Raw genomic sequence first — 18687 nt, 5'->3', positions numbered from 1 at the left:
AGAGAAGAGATTTGAGAGAGAAGTGAGAGAAGAGAGAAAGGGAGTTGAGATAGAAGAGAGAGAAGAGAGAGGAGAGAGAGGAGAGAAGAGATTTGAGAGAGAGAAGAGAGAGAAGAGAGAGGAGAGAGAAAAGAGAGGAGAGAGAGAAGAGAGAGAATAGAGAGGAGAGAGAAAAAAGAGGAGAGAGAAGAGATAGAAGAGAGAAGAGAGAGGAGAGAGAGGAGAGAGAAAAGAGAGGAGAGAGAAGAGAGAGAAGAGAGAGAAGAGAGAGGAGAGAGAGAAGAGAGGGAAGAGAGGGGAGAGAGAGAGGAGAGAGAAGAGATTTGAGAGAAGAGAAGAGAGAGAAGAGCGTTGAGAGACAGAAGATAGGAGAGAGAATAGAGAGGAGAGAGAATAGAGAGGAGAGAGAGAAGAGAGAGAGAGAGAGAGAGAGAGAGAGAGAGAGAGAGAGAGAGAGAGAGAGAGAGAGAAGAGAGAGAGAGAGAGAGGAGAGACAGAGAGGGGGGGGGGAGAGAGAGAGAGAGAGAGATAGAGAGAGAGAGAGAGAGAGAGAGAGAGAGAGAGAGAGAGAGAGAGAGAGAGAGAGAGAGAGAGAGAGAGAGAGAGAGAGAGAGAGAGAGAGAGAGAGAGAGAGAGAGAGAGAGAGAGAGAGAGAGAGAGAGAGAGAGAGAGAGAGAGAGAGAGAGAGAGAGAGAGAGAGAGAGAGAGAGAGAGAGAGAGAGAGAGAGAGAGAGAGAGAGAGAGAGAGAGAGAGAGAGAGAGAGAGAGAGAGAGAGAGAGAGAGAGAGAGAGAGAGAGAGAGAGAGAGAGAGAGAGAGAGAGAGAGAGAGAGAGAGAGAGAGAGAGGGAGAGAGAGAGAGAGAGAGAGAGAGAGAGAGAGAGAGAGAGAGAGAGAGAGAGAGAGAGAGAGAGAGAGAGAGAGGATAGACAGAGAGTTGAGAGAGAGAGAAAGAGGAGGGAGAGAGGAGAGACAGAGAGTTGAGAGAAAGAGAGAAAGAGAGAGAGAGAGCAAGAGGAGGGAGAGAAGAGAGACAGAGTTGAGATAAGTAGAGAAATAGAGAGAGACAGAGAGTTGAGAGAAAGAGAGAAAGAGAGATAGAGAAAGAGAGGAGGGAGAGAAGAGAGGCAGCGAGTTGAGAAAAAAGAGAGAAAGTGAGGAGAGAGAGGTGAGAAAGTGAGGAGAGAGAGATGAGAAAGTGAGGAGAGAGAGGTGAGAAAGTGAGGAGAGAGAGATGAAAAACTGAGGAGAGAGAGAGTGTACAGAATGATAGAAGAGGGAGAGAGGGACAATTTTTCAAAAATACTTATACCCCTTTAGGTGGGAATGAAACTTTGATCCGCCCAAATTTGCGGACGGACGTTATTGGTCCGGTCCGTTCCTACTGAAATTTGGTCGGAGCGGAGAACCGGAAAGATCTTTGTTTTTCAGCGATTTCTTAATTGACGAAGCTTGGCATTGGATGATTCACGAAGTGAGTCCCTGCTTTCTTGTCGAAGGGTTGTTTTGCATTCGTCCCTTTTTTCGGCTCCTCGTTCTTGGTTTGGCATCGTTGGCAATCGCGATTGTTCGATCTTATGGACCTTATATTGCATTCTGATTATAATATCCATCCGTGCTTTGACGGAAATGAATTTCGGCCTCATCAGAGCGGGCGGGTGTGGAAAAATTGTGGTATTTGTGTAGTTTGGAGCCATTCGTACCCTCGATTTGCTTGATTGCAAAACTGGGATACTATGGCGGACATGGTTCTCCATTTATGAAACTTTCGTTGATGTGGATGACACCGTGATTCCCATGGTGGTTGGATATTTGGGATCTGGGAGATGCGTCTGCAGCTTTAGCGTAGTTTCTATTTTATGATAATGATTATATGCTTATCGACTTAGACTTGATGGGACGATTTTTTTGGTATGCTGGCATGCACCTTAGTTCAACGTCCTTACAAAAAATGTATCTAATCGCAACTTCCTCTGATATGGCCTCCAGACTTTACTGGATTTCTGCATCAGATTCAGATGATGAGTCTATTATGAATGACATACCTTGCCAATAGTCCAGAGGCAACATTTGCTAATGAAGCAGTTTTAAAACACAATTTGTTGTAATCATGCTATTATAAACTGCACCAGGTTACAGTTCATTTCAAATGATAATTAATTTGGTGGAATAACCATCGATTGATTGGTTTTGTGACTTTCTGTCTTGACTGACTTACTCTAGGTTCGTTTTCGTTTGCTAAATCTCATTGGACTGTAAATTCAAATTCATATTTATGATCCGTGAATTTTTTGAATTTCCTTGAGTTTCAAAATTAGGTAAGGTAAGCTAGATACTATCCTGCTACAAATCGGGTTAAAAAACTAAAATTATGTCATTTTTTTTCCATCGATGGAAAATAAGTTTTTTCCGGAACATGATTGCTATTTTATTGCATTTCAAAAATAAATGGATGGATACCTTTCTCCACTTTTTAAACTAAGATCATGAGTAAAATAAGTGAATGAAATCATGTAATATAATCAGCACATGACTTCACCTTTCTTCATCTGTCAGTCAGTTTAGGCTTGTCTTTCGATGGTAAAGCTTGAAGCTCAATGAGCGTTAAGTTCATCGGCCTTGTCTTGCACTTCATTAAATGTGGGAGTGGCTTGGGGAAACTTATGAGCTGGGTTATCTTGAACTTTTTAAGTATGAGGTGAAATGGGTTTTCACTCTTAATCAATCAGAGCACTCATTCATCTTTTCCTTTGGTTATTCTGCCTTATTAAGTCTGTTTTTTTTCTTCTTTAAAATTTATTTCCCTTAATCAGTGCAATTATTGAAAAAGAGAAATGTCCAGGTTTTCCTTTTGGCATTATGATGCCCTTGATTTCAGTTTGCCATCTTTTCTTCTGGGGTTATTAATAGCTCTATTCCAGGAATGGAGGTAGCTGATCTTCACAAAGTATGGGAGATAAAGGTCCTCAAAAGGCCCCGAGAAGATGAAGCCCGGAGGATGCTCGAGAGTGTTGCAAGGCAGGTTCAGCCTATCATGCGCAGACGGAAATGGAAGGTCAAAGTCCTATCTGAATTCTGGTAGCTGGAGATTTGCTTTCCTCACTTTCTATTTTTGAGAACTTTTGGAATTGAAATAAAATGATTCAAAAAAATCTCACTTAATGATCCTTGAAAATGCAGCCCAGCCAATTCAAGCCTCCTTGGTTTGAATGTGGGGCGAGGCGGTCATGTGAAACTGCGCCTGCGAAGACCTAGGGGAAACTTTGACTTCTTTTCTTACGAGGAAGTTCTTGACACAATGCTACATGAGCTCTGTCATATTGAGCACGGCCCACACGATGCCTTGTTCTACAAGCTCTGGGATGATATTCGAAAGGTCAGCTCTGCCTCCAAATCCTTTGGGAATTTCTTACATGGACCATGGAATGTGAGATTAGCATAGAATTTTCTCTCAAACAAGCATGGATAAATCTCTCTTCTTTATTTATGTTTAGTGATATGAAATTGCTTGAAAATTTTTAACTATGGGTGTGGATAGTTAACAAGTGGTACCCCTTCAACCCCAATTACCTCGTCAACATCGACATTATGCTCATCACGATCGTCAGCCAACCTAAAGTTTGTCATCATCAACAAGGCTCGATGACATTGACATTGATGACTAGCAAGCCCTCGCATTCAACCGTCGTTGTTGGTGGGACGCAGCAGACACTATTTTCCTCAATTCATTCAAAAAGGGTTTCTCATCCGACGGTTAATAATGTGTCATTTAGTGTTAAATTCCTCCTTACTGTCAACTTAAACACCAAATGTTTAAAAACATTTTATTTTCATTTCATATTAAAGGCCATATGCACTTTGGTCATCTCAATGGAGATGCGTCGTAGTCCTAATATGTAATGAAGGTACAAAAAAGGACTCGACTCTGGAGGTGCGCATCCACTTCAAGCAGCTTCAGTTCTTCATTGCAATCTTTGCAGGAATGCGAAGAACTGATGGCAAAAGGCATAGCTGGCACTGGACTGGGATTTGATGCTCCTGGAAGGCGACTGGGAGGGTATTCTCTGCAACCTTCTCTTTCATCTCTTCGAGAAACTTCACTAGCGGCAGCAGAAAGGCGTAAAATTACTGCCAGCTTGCTGCCTCCGGGCCCAAAGCGTCTTGGCGGAGATGGCAATATTATGGCGTCTCTTACACCAGTTCAAGCTGCTGCAATGGCTGCGGAGCGGCGAATTCTAGATGATCGATGGTGTGCTTCTGAGTCCCAAGAACGCTCTTGGATTAGTATTGCATCCGATGATGATGTGGAAGAACATGGTTCCAAAAGATCTGCTGTGATGTTGAACACATCAGTGACTGAGGAAAGACTTGGGAAGCGCATCCGAAGTGCAGACTTGGGCGGTTGTTCCGCAGGTCATGATTTACAGCCTTCAATCTCTGGGACTACATTTTCTTGTGGCCATGTCTACAACTCTGAAGACCAAACTGCTTGGGAATGTCCTGTGTGCACCCTAATAAATAAGGTAAAAGGCGCCTAACAAGGATAAAATTTATAAATTTTAATATCTCATGCCATTTTTATATTTTTTTCCTCTCAGTAAATTACCAGTTTCCTCTATCCTATGGGTTGTTGATCAAGACAACCATGTCCTTAAATATTCAGGCTAACTAATTTTGGTTAAGAATTGAATTCTTTTTATTGATTGTTTATATCTTTTGGGGATTTAGCCATTATCTCTAGCTTGTGAAGCTTGCGGCTCTGAGAGGCCGAAGGTCACAGGAGATGGATCAAAAGCGTGGTCTTGCAAATTCTGCACCCTTGACAATAGCGTGAAGGCAGAGAGGTGCTCAGCATGTGGAGAGTGGAGGTACTCGCGTGGTGCTCCAGCTTCCACTCGGGGACCCAATTTGGGCACTTGATTGTGGCTGTTGACTATAAAGGTGCTCCTCTTTTTCCACCCTTTAATTTCTAAAATATAATATTCATAGAATTCTAGAACGAGGCTCCATATTCTGTAATAGGAGCCTCGTCGACACCAGCAACCGGGAATCTGGTAGCTAGTAAACAGAGGTATTCTCTTGATTTTCAACTTAACAATCCATTTCTATACACATCTCGTGTAACCCACATGCAATATTGCCTCTGCTCGTTTTGCAATGCCTGAATCCCTTATGCAGTATGTAGCCCATTAATCATAAAAACTAGTTTGGGCCTGAGGAGTGCATCAACCTACATAGTAATATAAAACTCTCTACCGACGGAGATCAACATCAAAAAACAGGAATGAAGACTGGGCGACATTCATCTGCTGTTATCCAACTCACCTGCTCATTATCCTTGCTCATTTCCTACTGAAGAGTGTTAACCCGGGAGTAGTTTAATGTTGTCATGCCCAAAGTGAGAGTTGATCTCTGCGTCAGGTGTCCATGGAGGTTAAGTTTTTTAGATGTCTAACAGCTTGGATGTCTCAAGAGACATTCATGGGATGGTCAAAACTATTCTTGATCTTATCAAATATTGATGTCACAAAAAATTTCAATTTCAGTATACATCAATAATCTTGCTACTGTAGTTAGGTTTGCATGCAAAAATAATTCCCTTAGAAAACAGAAAATAAAGAGATAAGAAAACAAGACAAATCTGATCAAGATCTGCGCAACAGGGTCTGGTCTGCTTACCTGTTGTGGGGGTTGGTTGGTGGTGAGGATGTACTACGTGGGATATGGAGATCTTCGAATGGATTGTCAACCCTCAAATATAAAATATGGAATCGTTCATAGACAGTAGGCAATCGCCGGACTGCGGCAATCACCATGTTCATCCAACAGGGCAGGGTTTTCACTTGGTCCATTTGGGCATTGCAACATGTACATTTCAATGTTTTCAGTAATTCTATAAAAGTTTCAATGACACCAAGGATCCTCTATAATGAACAACTCCCTACTGTATAAAAGTCATCCTACTGTGCTCAATTTTTTTGGAAAAAATCGAGAACCTTTGAGAGAAATCATGTGATTGATCCATGCAAATTTCAGCCCTAAATTTTAAGTATGTGTAGGAAAATAAATGCTTGTAATTGATGCATGAATCTTTCTTTTGATCTTTATCCAACTACTACTTATGGACGCTGCTTTTGATTGAATTTGTTTTGCTATAAATAATAATATTTTAGAATGCTCCTTTTTTTGGCAGAGCCTTCATGTAGGTTATCTTAAAAATTGTCTAGATGGATGAATAATAGGTTATCTGAAAAATTTAACGTAAAAGTGTCCCTTAAGGTATTTGGGAGTTTTAAAAGTTCACCATTGTGAGAATACGTTTCCATAAATATTAAGGATGAAACTGAAGAGATTGTTGAACCTTGGATAAAGTTCTTAAGATATCATTTCTTGCAACAATATAGTTAAAAAAAAAAATCATTTCTTGCAACAAATAGGATTTGAAGACACTGATGACCACTTAAATATTTGTATACAATCACTAACATCATATGAGGATGTGTGAAAATATAAATAGATAAGCTATAGAAATAAAATAAAACCTTGAAGAACTTAACTGCAGTAGTAAAAAAGGCCTTCATACCTATCAATACAAAAGCATGATGAATAAATGAATATACTACTAGGATAAGGACATATAATAAGGAAAAGATTAAAAATTGGGTGGAATCTATGACAAGAAAAAGGAAGAAAGTGAAATTTCCATTCTCCAGAGCATAAATTCTTTATAAATTAGTATTGTGATAACCTCAATATCAGGGTTTCAATTCATCCTTGTTGTTTGTGAATTTAATCAGTAAAAAATATAAACCTTTACCCACTTTAGTAAATCTAATGAGAGATGAATACAATTGTCTTCGCAGGGAACACTAATTAAAGATGTAATATTCTTTAAAAATGATTAATGAGATGAGATGTATATAAAATATGGGATTGATGGACGAGAAAATGTGAGCTGAGAGGGTAATAAAATAAAGATGATTATTCTAGATAGTGATAATGGCTTTCTTTAATACGTCAATATGACAGTATTAATGATTGAGAGCAATACGGTACTGTGATAATACACAATTTTAATAGGTTAATATGACAGTATTCACATATTTCTTTGCATGCACATATTATGAAGCCTAAATAATTAAATCCATTTTTAAAATGAAAATTTGATATTTTTTAAATGTTAAAAGTATTTTTACAGATTTTACTGACATTACATTATGAAACAAATATATTTTGGTGTTGAATATCATTTTTCCTTTATTTTTTGTGCATGATATTCATGAAGATATGATTTTTTTGAATCAGAAAATATATTTTATTTATATTTTGGATTTCATTTATTTTATATGAATTTATTAAGGCATTTGGGATTAATCCTCGATTGCACCACATGGTGTGATCTGAACTGTCGAACTGTGATGCATCATTGTTTTCCACAAAAATTAAGTCATTGATCATTGTAAAAAGCACAACTATGGCATCACAAATCATGATGCCATAATGACCACTGATTGCTAACTGTTTTTCTTTTTAAAATTGCTGTGATGACATGGCCCAATCAGAATAAAGGCCTAGACTTAATATGACTGCAGAAATGAAGAGAGTGGAATTAAATTTTTATTTTTTTTTCTATTTTATCACTTTTGACTAGTCAAAAGTTGTAGCACCAACCTGATGTGTCACGAGACACGTCACCACATGTACAGGTGGCGCTCATGTATCTGATAACCAATGACACTTAAGAAGAAACACATGTACGTGGAGCAAGCTGATGAGGCACCATGTAACACACATCTTTTCATTGTTAAATTATTATTATTTATAATGATAAGATACCACAAGCCTTTTTTTTGTATTTTTTCCTCTAGGTACACATGGCATGACCTGCGCCATCGATGGAGGATGATGTAGAATAATCATGGCTAATCATCACATTTATCCCCAAACTAAAGAAAAAACCCTGATTACGATTTGGTGGTGGTGACAATGACGAGGGGAGAATTCTTTAGATTAAATCAATGACTAGGAATTTTCCAACTTAAGGGTTTCGTATCTAACGATACAGAAATATGATTGAGATGAAAATTTAAGGGCAGCTTTATCTTTATCTCCTCTATATATTTTTATGGTTGGATCTATATTCATCCCCCGATCTTTGTAGAAAACATCTTTACACTCACTTTCTCCTAGAGAGGCAGATTGAAAGAGAGTGAGGTTTTGAAGGTCCACCAAGGGTTTTATTGGTGTCTTGAGTGCTCGGATGAGGTCAACATATAAGTGGAGAGGCTGATTTGCATCAAGAAATCACCCTCATTCTGGGAAACTTGGTAATGTAAAGTTAGTCTCTTGCCTAACATTGTCTTCCTCCATCACAAACATTAGTCAGATCCATATCCCCTTTCTCATCTGCTCCACACCAATCCATCACCATCACACATCATCTACATCATCATGATCGAGCCCTTTTTCTCTCCTCCATTTAGATTATAAACAATTAAACACTATATTCCTCTATTTCCCTTCTCACTCATCTCCTACATCTATCATTTTCCCCTTATGCCTTCAACTATCTTACTCTCTCAATTCCGTTCATCCCATTCATGTCATGCTTCCTACTTCTGTTCTTACATCCTGTCACACCTTATTTAAATACTTAGTACCTCCCCTCTCATCTCATCATTTACATCGCATCATTACCTCTTACCCTGTACACATCCTTCTCATCCTAACCAAAAAACTATCTAAAGATACTAAAATCCCAAAGATATGTTCCATGTGGAGATGACATGTACTCATCCACTTTCTAGCATTATTGTGTAATTATTGGTGTATCAATTTTATTGATTGAACTCAAATCAATGTCATAATTTGAACCCCTAATTTGAGTTTATCAGAGTGATAACAATGAGACAAAAGAGTAAATCAAATGGGAGTGACATGATGAAAAAAATGATTCATTCAAGGGGGATGACAAGTGAGATGACAAAAATACAGATACATGAAAAGGGTAAGACATGATAGAAATGTATAAAGATGTAATGTTATTGTTGAACAGGAGCATGAAATGGATATAAGATAATGATGATGTTGAAAAGAACCAAAGCAAAGCTGGTATGCTTACAATATATCCCCACATTTTGCAAGATCACTTCCAGTTGGGATCGTATCGAATGGCAACACAGTGGGTCACCATTTCAAAACCAAAAGTATATTAATTGATTCTTAAAAAATAAAATCCTAAGTAAAATAAAATAAATCTATATCCTCACTTATAATATTAATAATAAATATATTCCTAATCAGACACTTAATTTCTTCAAGAATCAGATATCGGAGAATCCTTAAATATATTCCAAATCAACAAAAAAAATCATTTTTAGATAGTTTTAATCATTTTAAGCTGGATTTAATCATTCTGTTTTTGTATGGTTATGCTAAAAAGTGTATGTCCTTATTAAACTATCAAAATTACTTACTCCTTGTAAAGTAATTTGTTTTTGTTACAATTCCCATGATATTTGTTATCTTTTCATATTGATGAGAATAAGATTACTCTATACCTTTCACGATATCACCATTGATGAAAGTTACTTCTATTATGGAATCTTTCATTCCAAACTACTGACAAATTATTCTCTGTAACTACTCAAAATATATAAGCGATGTTTCTCTCGAAAAAAACTCTTTATCTAATAATAAATGTTTACTCCCAAAGTCAATGCACTTATTATATTTCACCAGATTCTTCATCATTCGATTATAATTTTTCCCTCAGTCTCATGTTTGTTGAAACCAAGCATCCCTCAATGAAGCACCACGTCACCTCTAGGTTTAATGGTTAACTCCTTGATATAGATCCTACTAACTCTGCAAACAATCCTTGATATTCAATTTGGATTTCATCCATGCAGGATGAATAAAATGCCCTTTTTGTAGTGACACCAGGATGGTGGGACTCTCTATATAGGCACATTCCATTTGCTAGCACAATGATATTGTTAGATGATAAGAATGACCATTGTATGGGTTCTCTTGTCCTTAAATTATGCATTAATATCCTGTGAAAAACATTTCACTGAAAATATAATTTACATTTGATTCCGTATTCATATGAATTTCATCAACTTCCTTTTTTTGATTTTATCACATGATTCCCTGCAAAAAAGTGATATCAACATGAATAACGTAAGTCTTAAACACATGTCAGTCATTGGAAGTCAGTCCACTTATTGGTGCCTCTATGATTTGATTATTTTTTTATTGTACGTACACATATGAAAACTGAAATCAAAGATAACAGGTCTCCGGGATCAAAAGGACGGAAATGAGGTACAAAAGGACGGAAAGGTCCATATCAATTATAACTTCCGGAGGTGATGATATTGAGGCAGATATGCCTGTTTTATGAATGAACAGAAGTTTGTTTTCTCCCTCACACACCTGAATCTGCATACGTGGAGATAAAATGAATGATAAAGATTATCTTCGAGCCTTGACCCCAATTCTGTAGGCCAGCAGGGAAACATGTAACTACTCTGACTGCTCTCAGATTTTTTCCTGTTTATTTTTATTCTCACTTGTAACTTGCAAAATATCTGGATGGGAAGAATGTACAAGCCCTTGTACGAGACATTTACTCGAGACCACTTCTAGGTTTGAGTAAACCACACATAAATGATTCAAAACTAGCAAGTTTTTCTTCATTGTATTATTAATCTTATATTTTTAATATCTTATAACCTTATCATAGCCGTCTCTCTTTTATCTATTTTGTCTTTGATCATCAAAAGAAGATCAATACATTCTGGATCATTCTGACATTCTCTCTTTTCCTGTCATCTATCTCTATCTACTTTTTATCACATCCATCTTCCTTTTAAATAACAGAACATTCATATTATTTAAACTTTGTTATATGTGGAATAATCTCTTACTCAACACAAAACTCTATATCAGGTGCCTAAAGAGAAGCATAAATTTATTGCATGTCTCATTAAAGCAACCAATATTTTCAGACTTAAAATGATGTTATCAATTTTAGTCGTTTCCACGGAAAGAATGTGTCAATTTTAGTCATTATTTGAGCTAATCAGATGAAAGCAGAACATCATAGCTAACATCAAAATCAGAGAGATTGTGAAAAATAAGGGTAAAGCATGATTCTGATAACAGTTTTCATTTAAAATTATTGGTTAAGTTGTTTATTAATATTAATTTAAAAATTATGTAACCACACTCACATTAAATATATCCCTCTGTTCAAGGGAATACCCTTTCCCTGATTGCTCAGATGTGCCGTGAAGGTGTACATATACATATTGGTTATGTAAGTGAAACCAACATGCTAAATCATTTTAGAAAACACTCATTTTTATGATAAGGTCATTAAAATTATAACTGTGAAAGTCATCTTGATCGGGATCAGGATAATATACTTCATGATTGGAATGAATTTTCACATAAAAATGACTTGACCAAAAATTAACCATCATGTACTTTCATCATATTCTGATTATGTTTGCATGAAAACAACATTTTTTTTCCCTGTTATGTTATTCAGAATTACTCAAGACACATAAACAAATCTTTCAAACCTAGATTTCATAATTCTAGAAACTCTGCCTTTACGCAATCTAAGAAGATTGAATTTTATAACAATGATATGCAAAAACATAAGTGTTAGTATGTTTCCTGTCAGCATATAGATTAACCCAACCTCGATTATTTTTTTGAATCTGCCAATAAAAATTGAAAGAAAATTTGCAAAGACATGATCTAGGATAATGACCTCTCTTCTCTTGTGGAACAAGTTAAATTCGTGCCCTACAAGGATGGTTGATGTGGCATGCTCTGGAGGGTCCTTATTTTGGTAGAACTACTCAAATGAATGAATGGCTAGAAATGCTCAAAATTTGAATAGTCATAAGTGGTGATCCCATGGGTAGTTTTGGCTGAAATTTTTGTGGGGAGATCCACCCCATATTTCTCTTTCCATAATCTATGGCCGAACCTATAAATATGTCCTAAAATTAGGCTCCTCTTATACTTAGTTTTGCTTTTCTCCATGTGGGAGACCTTGTGAAACAAAGGTGTATGAGTGACAATTTAGGGTTTTTACTCTTCCAAAAGTGAGTTTCTTCCTTCTCTTGATCTATCTTTGTGTCTATTGCAACATGCCAAGGGATCGGGCACAATATATGGGTCCGTGAAGGGAGATTAATGCTTGGGAGCATCACCAAAGGAAGAGGTAAGTCATAAACATTTAATTAAGATTTTTATTCCATTTCCCCCAATCTTTCTATCCATTCCACATTCTCATATCACTTCACTCTCTGTTATAAGATATTATACCCGATCAGTAGGGATTAATGGCTTCGACCACCCATTCCTAATTAGGGTTTTCATGTGAAAAAATTAATTTGGGTTTCTTCATCACATCCATTCATTCCTCTCATCCTATCCTCACTCCATGATTTTATTACTATCCTTATCTCTGTTATAAGTTCATAATTCTCGTGCGTAAGAACTAATAACTTATACATATAAATTAATTTTACACAAATCACGATATATATCTAGTATCTCTTCTTTCCACACTCTCTAATCTTAACCACTTTCTTAATCATTAATTTTTTCTAAATATCAATATTAATTGCAAAGCCTTCTCTGTGGTTCAACCCCTCTCACCAAGTCACATCAGTAATAAGTGAATTAGGGCTAATAAAAATATAAAAAAATATTATTGCATAACTCTGGAAACCGCACATCGACCAGATTAACCACCTAATTTTTGACTTATCAATCAAGTAGAGAGTTCTGTCTTTTTTGTTTATTTACCTTAAGTATTTTAAAATATTTGAAATTAAAAAGGAAATAACATAAATCACATGTTTAGTCCTAGTTTATTTAATTTATTGGTTTATGAGACAAATTAAATTTGTTTCTCTTGAATCAAATGTGAAGTATTCATAATAGTCTCCTGATGTTTTGTTGAAACTGAGGATTGAAATAAAAAAATAAATAAATGTGACCCTACTTTTTAACAAGGAGAAAAAAGCCCAATTCAACCATTTTAAGAGACCATTTCGTAAGGAAGCATGATTTGTGAAGCTAATTCCAAATTTGAATTTGGAAGCTGTTTTTTTATGATTAATGAAATTTCTATAAAGGCTGGAATTAAAGATATAACAGCCTCCTAGTTCCTCAAATTGGATCCAAGATAAAGAACATCAGGTTCACTCTATTTAATTTTATCTTCCCCTATTCATATGCCATCCTTGAATTCTTTATTGACGCACTGTTGGTGGCTTTAGTGCACCAGTTTTATTGATTACACTAATTCTAATGGGTTTCAGCTTCATAGCACAGTTCTTCAAACCTGTTTAACTGAGACAATAATGCCTTGTGCTCTAACTTGAGACAACAGGGTTAGTATATTTAACCTATTTTTTCACCTATTTTATATTGTGTTTGTTTACTATGGTATAATTCTAGAAGATACCCTTGATCCATATCTGTTCAATGCTACCAACCATGCCTGAGACATCATCCTATAGAAAAATTAGGGCTTTTCATACACACTATGTCACATTTTAATTGTGTAGCGTGTCGCGTGCCACCCCCCAAAATCTCACCTCCTTTGTGCAGGGGTATCCACAACCCTAGCCTGAAATATGCAACATAATGTATATTATTCATGTCTTATTCATTTCTTTCCCTAGAAGTTTCCAATAAAATTTGATAAATATTTGAAAGCTAATATCAAATAATGAAAATTTTAGTTAATTAAATTACTTCTCGTTGTTTTAAATTCGATAAATTTTTTAAAAATCATTAAATATCCAAAACATAGAAAAGAATCCTCAAAATTAAAGTTTTTTAGACTGAATATTGAATTGTATTACTTGTAAGGAAATTATGTGAGTTGTGTGCATTGGGTTCAAACCTTACTCCCTCTATGCTTTGTAAGGAAGTAATTACAAATTTTGGAGCATAATTTTAATTTCTGATTCGGCATTTATACATTCTAAACATATTTTGATTTCAATTTGTCACCCCATTGTTACTACTTACAAGTTGGAGTAACGGTTATGGAAGACTATAGGATAAGAGGGCTAAGGGGTGATAGGGTGAAGTTGGTGAGGTAGGTAATGAAGGGCGATGAGGTGTAGGGATCAGAGTTGACAAGAGAAAAATTGTGTGGAATTTTTCATTAGCTATTTATAGGTTTAAAATTTCATTCTACTTGTTATGATTTCCATATACGAAAGGATACTGTTTTAAATTGAAGTTAACTATAAGGAGAAGGACATGTTGGAGAAGTGGCCAATCATGCTAGGAAGTTAACTGATGGGTGAAAAAATCCTAAACAAGTGTGAGATTCTTTTTTCCCAAACACTTTGAAACCCTCATCCAGTGTAACTGGTCAACAAATGGTAGAGTTAGGATCATTAAGAATTTATAAATGCGCATAGTTATGCAAATCTCATGACTTTTGGGTGTTTATTTTTATGGAATGGTCATAAATACATTTTATCAAACCTAGATTGATTATATCTATTTTCAGAAAGTTGTTCTCATTTACTGGATTCCTGTTGTATTTTATAGATTGAATATCATTTTTTTGAAATATAAAACAGTCAGATTCTGTTTGGGGGGATTTAAATTTATGTATATTTTAAATGTGGTTCATCATAATTTCACATTGTCATACCACCTTCTCGAACCTGATTTACTTTGATTGCAGTGGATCACTGGATCCGGACTGTTGACTGATATGAGAAATGATAAGCTGTCTTAGTTATTAAAAAATGCAATTTTGGCACCATGATTTGTGATGAAAAAACTAATTTTTCAATTTTGAATTAACAGGTAAATGTGGCATGTAGATAAAAGGGCTAATCTACTTCATAATAAATCCGATGGAAAATGATGACATGTGGTGGCACTATAAAATCTGGATATTAAAACTTCTACAAAGGAAGTGAAAACTGCAGAAATGTTGTGAGTACATCGGATAATAGGAGCTGGTAGATGTAGACAAAATAAAAAATCTAACTGTGAGGGTGGTATTTTTTAGAAGACCTGGGACACATTATAGATATTTATTAATCGGTGTTGACACCAACTTTAATAATCTTGAGCATATCCAAAGATTCCAGAGACTTGAAAGAACATAGAAGATTAAAAAAAAAATCAGTGATCTAGAATCAAAATGTGATATCTAAAGCTCCAAAAATCATTTTGGGTTAAAAATGTTTGGGCCGCTTCTTTTCTCCATCATTTTATCATCATTACCATTGGACCGATATGTAGATCCATTTATCATCCGAGAATTAAAGTATGAAGATAAAATACAAGTGGAGAAGCTCTCCTCCATCAGAAAATATCATTGATCATGTCAGAAGATAATAATCAAAAGTGATATTTTGCACTTGCATTGTCATTTACTTTGTAACATCCGTATCCCTCCATCTTTATCCATGCATCCATTTCATCAACATCATATATGTCATTAACCCTTCTTCTTTATCATCATTTGTCATAATTCCACCATGTCACTTATTCTATAAATATCAATTAAATACATTAAACACATCTACCCTACTTGTCATCCTTCATCCTTTCACATTTATGAACTATACTCCTCATCTCTCAACTATCCCTACATTCCCCACCTTTTCACATATATTTATAATATTTCTTATCACCGTATCATCCTATAATACTCTTTTTTATCTAATACTTTCCTTATAAAATATCTCTTCTCAACCCCTAATCATCATTTAAAAAGAAGTCATTATATTCCTAATGACTTTTATCTAGAAATGGCACTTGCACATCGTTATCTATCATGTTTGAAGAGTTAAGGTGTTAACTCAATTATTATTGAGGAATAAAACCTTTAATACTGAGTTCACCAGGCGTCAGTGCAAATATGTTCATTTCACACAATGCAATCAAATGAGGGACAGTGCCAGCTCACAGTTGTGGACTGCCGATTACTTGGATGAGAGGAAATCATGGGATAAAGGTGAATTTAAAGGGTTGGAAATCACAAGAGACGAAGGATATTATTACTTGGCTTGTGTGTCGCAGTATCTTTCCATGGAGATAGTTTGATTAAGAAGTGATTAACTAGATATGTCAGTATGTCACACAATTTCACATGGGATCCTCCAAGTGCAAGGGTCCTGAAACCCTGGGTCGTGAAGATGTCCAATAAATTAAGAGCAAAAGTCACTCGATTATCATTCATCGTCGAGCGGTTCTCAATTACAGTAAGGCACGGATGGCTGGGAACTCTTGTAGCCTTTTGGGCATATTCTGACACTTGATCAATGCTGATCTTAAAGTATCACAAATGCACACCCCACACTTAAGAGCTATCTGAGAAGTAAAATGGTGAGAGCATAGTTGAGATCATATCATTGTTGAAATACCCGATGAATTCAGCCTATAGTAGAAGGTCAACAACATGCTAATCCTTAGGACCCTCAAAATGAGGACACCATTTTGAACATGATATTGAATGCAAGTGAGAGCGGTGACGACAAAATGTTTTTAACGAAGTTATCAAAACATGTTCCATACATTGAGTTCTCACATAGATGAAATCATGAAGCGACCCATCAATACAATGTTCTTCTCGTGAAGGAAGCTGAAAATCAATAATCTCTGACTCACATGAATTGTCTGCCATTTTTTTACCAAAATTTGGTAAAACTAGACTGAACTGATACCATCAGTTCAGGAATATCAAATTCATCAAAATTTTGGTACTGTGTTCGGTATCATGAGAAAATCAAACTGAAAACAGGACCTGAGGTACAAAAATATTTAAAAAAGAGGACGGTTGACATTTGAACCCGGTGTCACTCATACCATTCAAGAAGACGTTATGCCAACTGCACTACCGAATTTATCTGTTGCGTGTAAAAATATAAATACGAAAATAAAATAAATACACAAACAACTTATACAAAAAGATATATAAATATTAAAATAACATAAACACACAATTACGATTAATACAAAAATATCATACAAAAAGTACATAAATATGAAAATAACATAATATGCAAATAAGATAAATACACAAATAAATATCCAAATAATATAAATACACAAATAACATGTTTATAAAATACATATATATATAATATAAATAACCAAGTACATAAATATGAAATTAAAATAACTACGCAAATAAGATACATACTCAAATAACTTATTCAAAAAACACAAATGTTAAATGACATAAATATACAAATAACATATAAAAATACATAAATACTAAAATAAAAAACATAGGCAAATAAAATATACAAAAAATACATAAATATGAAAATACCTTAAATATGCAAATAATAAAAATATGAAAATAACATATACAGAACATACATAAATATGTAAATAATATATATAATCCATAAATATGAAAAAATACATAAATACACAAATAACATAAATACACAAATAACATAAATATGAAAATTACATAAATACCATGTATACTAAAATACACAAATCACACGAATATGAAAATATGCAAATACATAACTACATAAAAATGCAAACACTGATGAAGAGATTTTGAGTATTTAAAATGTGCACATCTTAGAGTCATTCTAGGCATCATTCTATTAATCTTATCTTTATTTTATTATAAATTCCCCTTCCATACATTAATTCAGGATAACCTTAAACATCACCATTTCTTGTCCCTGAAATTCTATCTAATGCTTTATGACCATTTTTTTCTCATTCAACAAAAAATTGGAATTATTATTTCTAATGATATTAATATTAAATAGCATTAAATAAAAATAAGAAAAGAAGAAAGAACAAAAGAAGGGGGTTAGTGGCCAGCTGAAAGAGGAGCCATCATCACTTAAGCCAGCTGCCAGCTGGTGAGCGCACAAAACTCAAGCCGGCAAGCAGTTGGTGCTCACCGCTCACACACTGAGGCCCACTGAGAGGTCCGCTCACAAATGTGGGAGATAAGTTATTTCAAATGATAGAAAAACAAGGTGATTATATAATAATGTTTATTTTCAATTCTGATATGGGATAAATGAGCCCTTTTATGTTTCAGCTCCGCATTGGGCCAGGCCAAGAAGCAACAAATTGATCCTGGCCCAACGGGCCGCAATCTTAATAAATATAAGAAGAAATTATGATCGGGCTTCGAGCCGACCTGGCTAGAAGCCCCAGTATGATAAGCCCTTCTAAGTAGAAGGAAATGATCTCAACCATCCAATCTCATTTCATAAGATTGGATGGTGAGATCTGTTTCTTGATGTTTTATTATTTTTCTTTGTTTTTTAGGCTTTCTGATTGGCTGCGATGAATGATGTGGATAGCGGGGCCAAGGGTTGAGTGAATCAGAACACAGGTGGCTAAAGGGGTGGTTGACGGAGCCACTGGCATGGCTAAGAGTGTACAACATTCAGAATGGGTCCATGGCTGCTATATAATTGCAGCCGTTGAACCCATTCAAAGGGGGGATCCGAAGGCTGGGGGGTAGTCTCGTCCTTCTCCACCCCCGCTGCTATCCTTGCTGGCCTATTGGCAGAGGCCAAAGGAGGCCAACAACAATTGAACCACAGAGAGATCCAAGGGCTCCTCGAGAGCCGTAGGATCAATCTTGATGCAGGAAACAAGAGAGAAAATTTGAAGGTTCTAAG

The 18687-nt window shown here is 35.6% G+C and overlaps 1 protein-coding gene across 11 annotated transcripts; it reads left to right on the top strand.

The window, feature by feature from the left end:
* The first annotated feature begins 1306 nt into the window (after nucleotides 1-1306).
* On the top strand, nucleotides 1307-5877 carry LOC144703718 (zinc ion binding protein). 11 transcript variants are annotated; one of them, XR_013581602.1, is made up of 6 exons: nucleotides 1482-1672; nucleotides 2920-3076; nucleotides 3179-3374; nucleotides 3979-4521; nucleotides 4740-4939; nucleotides 5021-5110. XR_013581602.1 is itself a non-coding variant. In XM_078575956.1 (6 exons), exons 1-5 carry the CDS (start codon nucleotides 1576-1578, stop codon nucleotides 4916-4918), a joined length of 1185 nt encoding a protein of 394 aa, XP_078432082.1. In that variant the 5' UTR covers nucleotides 1482-1575; the 3' UTR covers nucleotides 4919-4939; nucleotides 5662-5877. The 11 variants fall into 11 exon arrangements, 10 of the variants coding, with proteins under 10 accessions (XP_078432084.1, XP_078432088.1, XP_078432082.1 ...); XM_078575956.1 differs by lacking the exon at nucleotides 5021-5110 and adding an exon at nucleotides 5662-5877 and having other exon boundaries at nucleotides 4727-4939; XM_078575957.1 differs by having other exon boundaries at nucleotides 4727-4939.
* Nucleotides 5878-18687: the final 12810 nt, after the last annotated feature.

The sequence above is a fragment of the Wolffia australiana genome, chromosome 5 (genome assembly GCF_029677425.1).
Source record: "Wolffia australiana isolate 7733 chromosome 5, ASM2967742v1".
Taxonomy (NCBI): domain Eukaryota; kingdom Viridiplantae; phylum Streptophyta; class Magnoliopsida; order Alismatales; family Araceae; genus Wolffia; species Wolffia australiana.
Note: the sequence above shows the minus strand (reverse complement) of the source record. Positions and strands in the feature narration are given on the sequence as shown.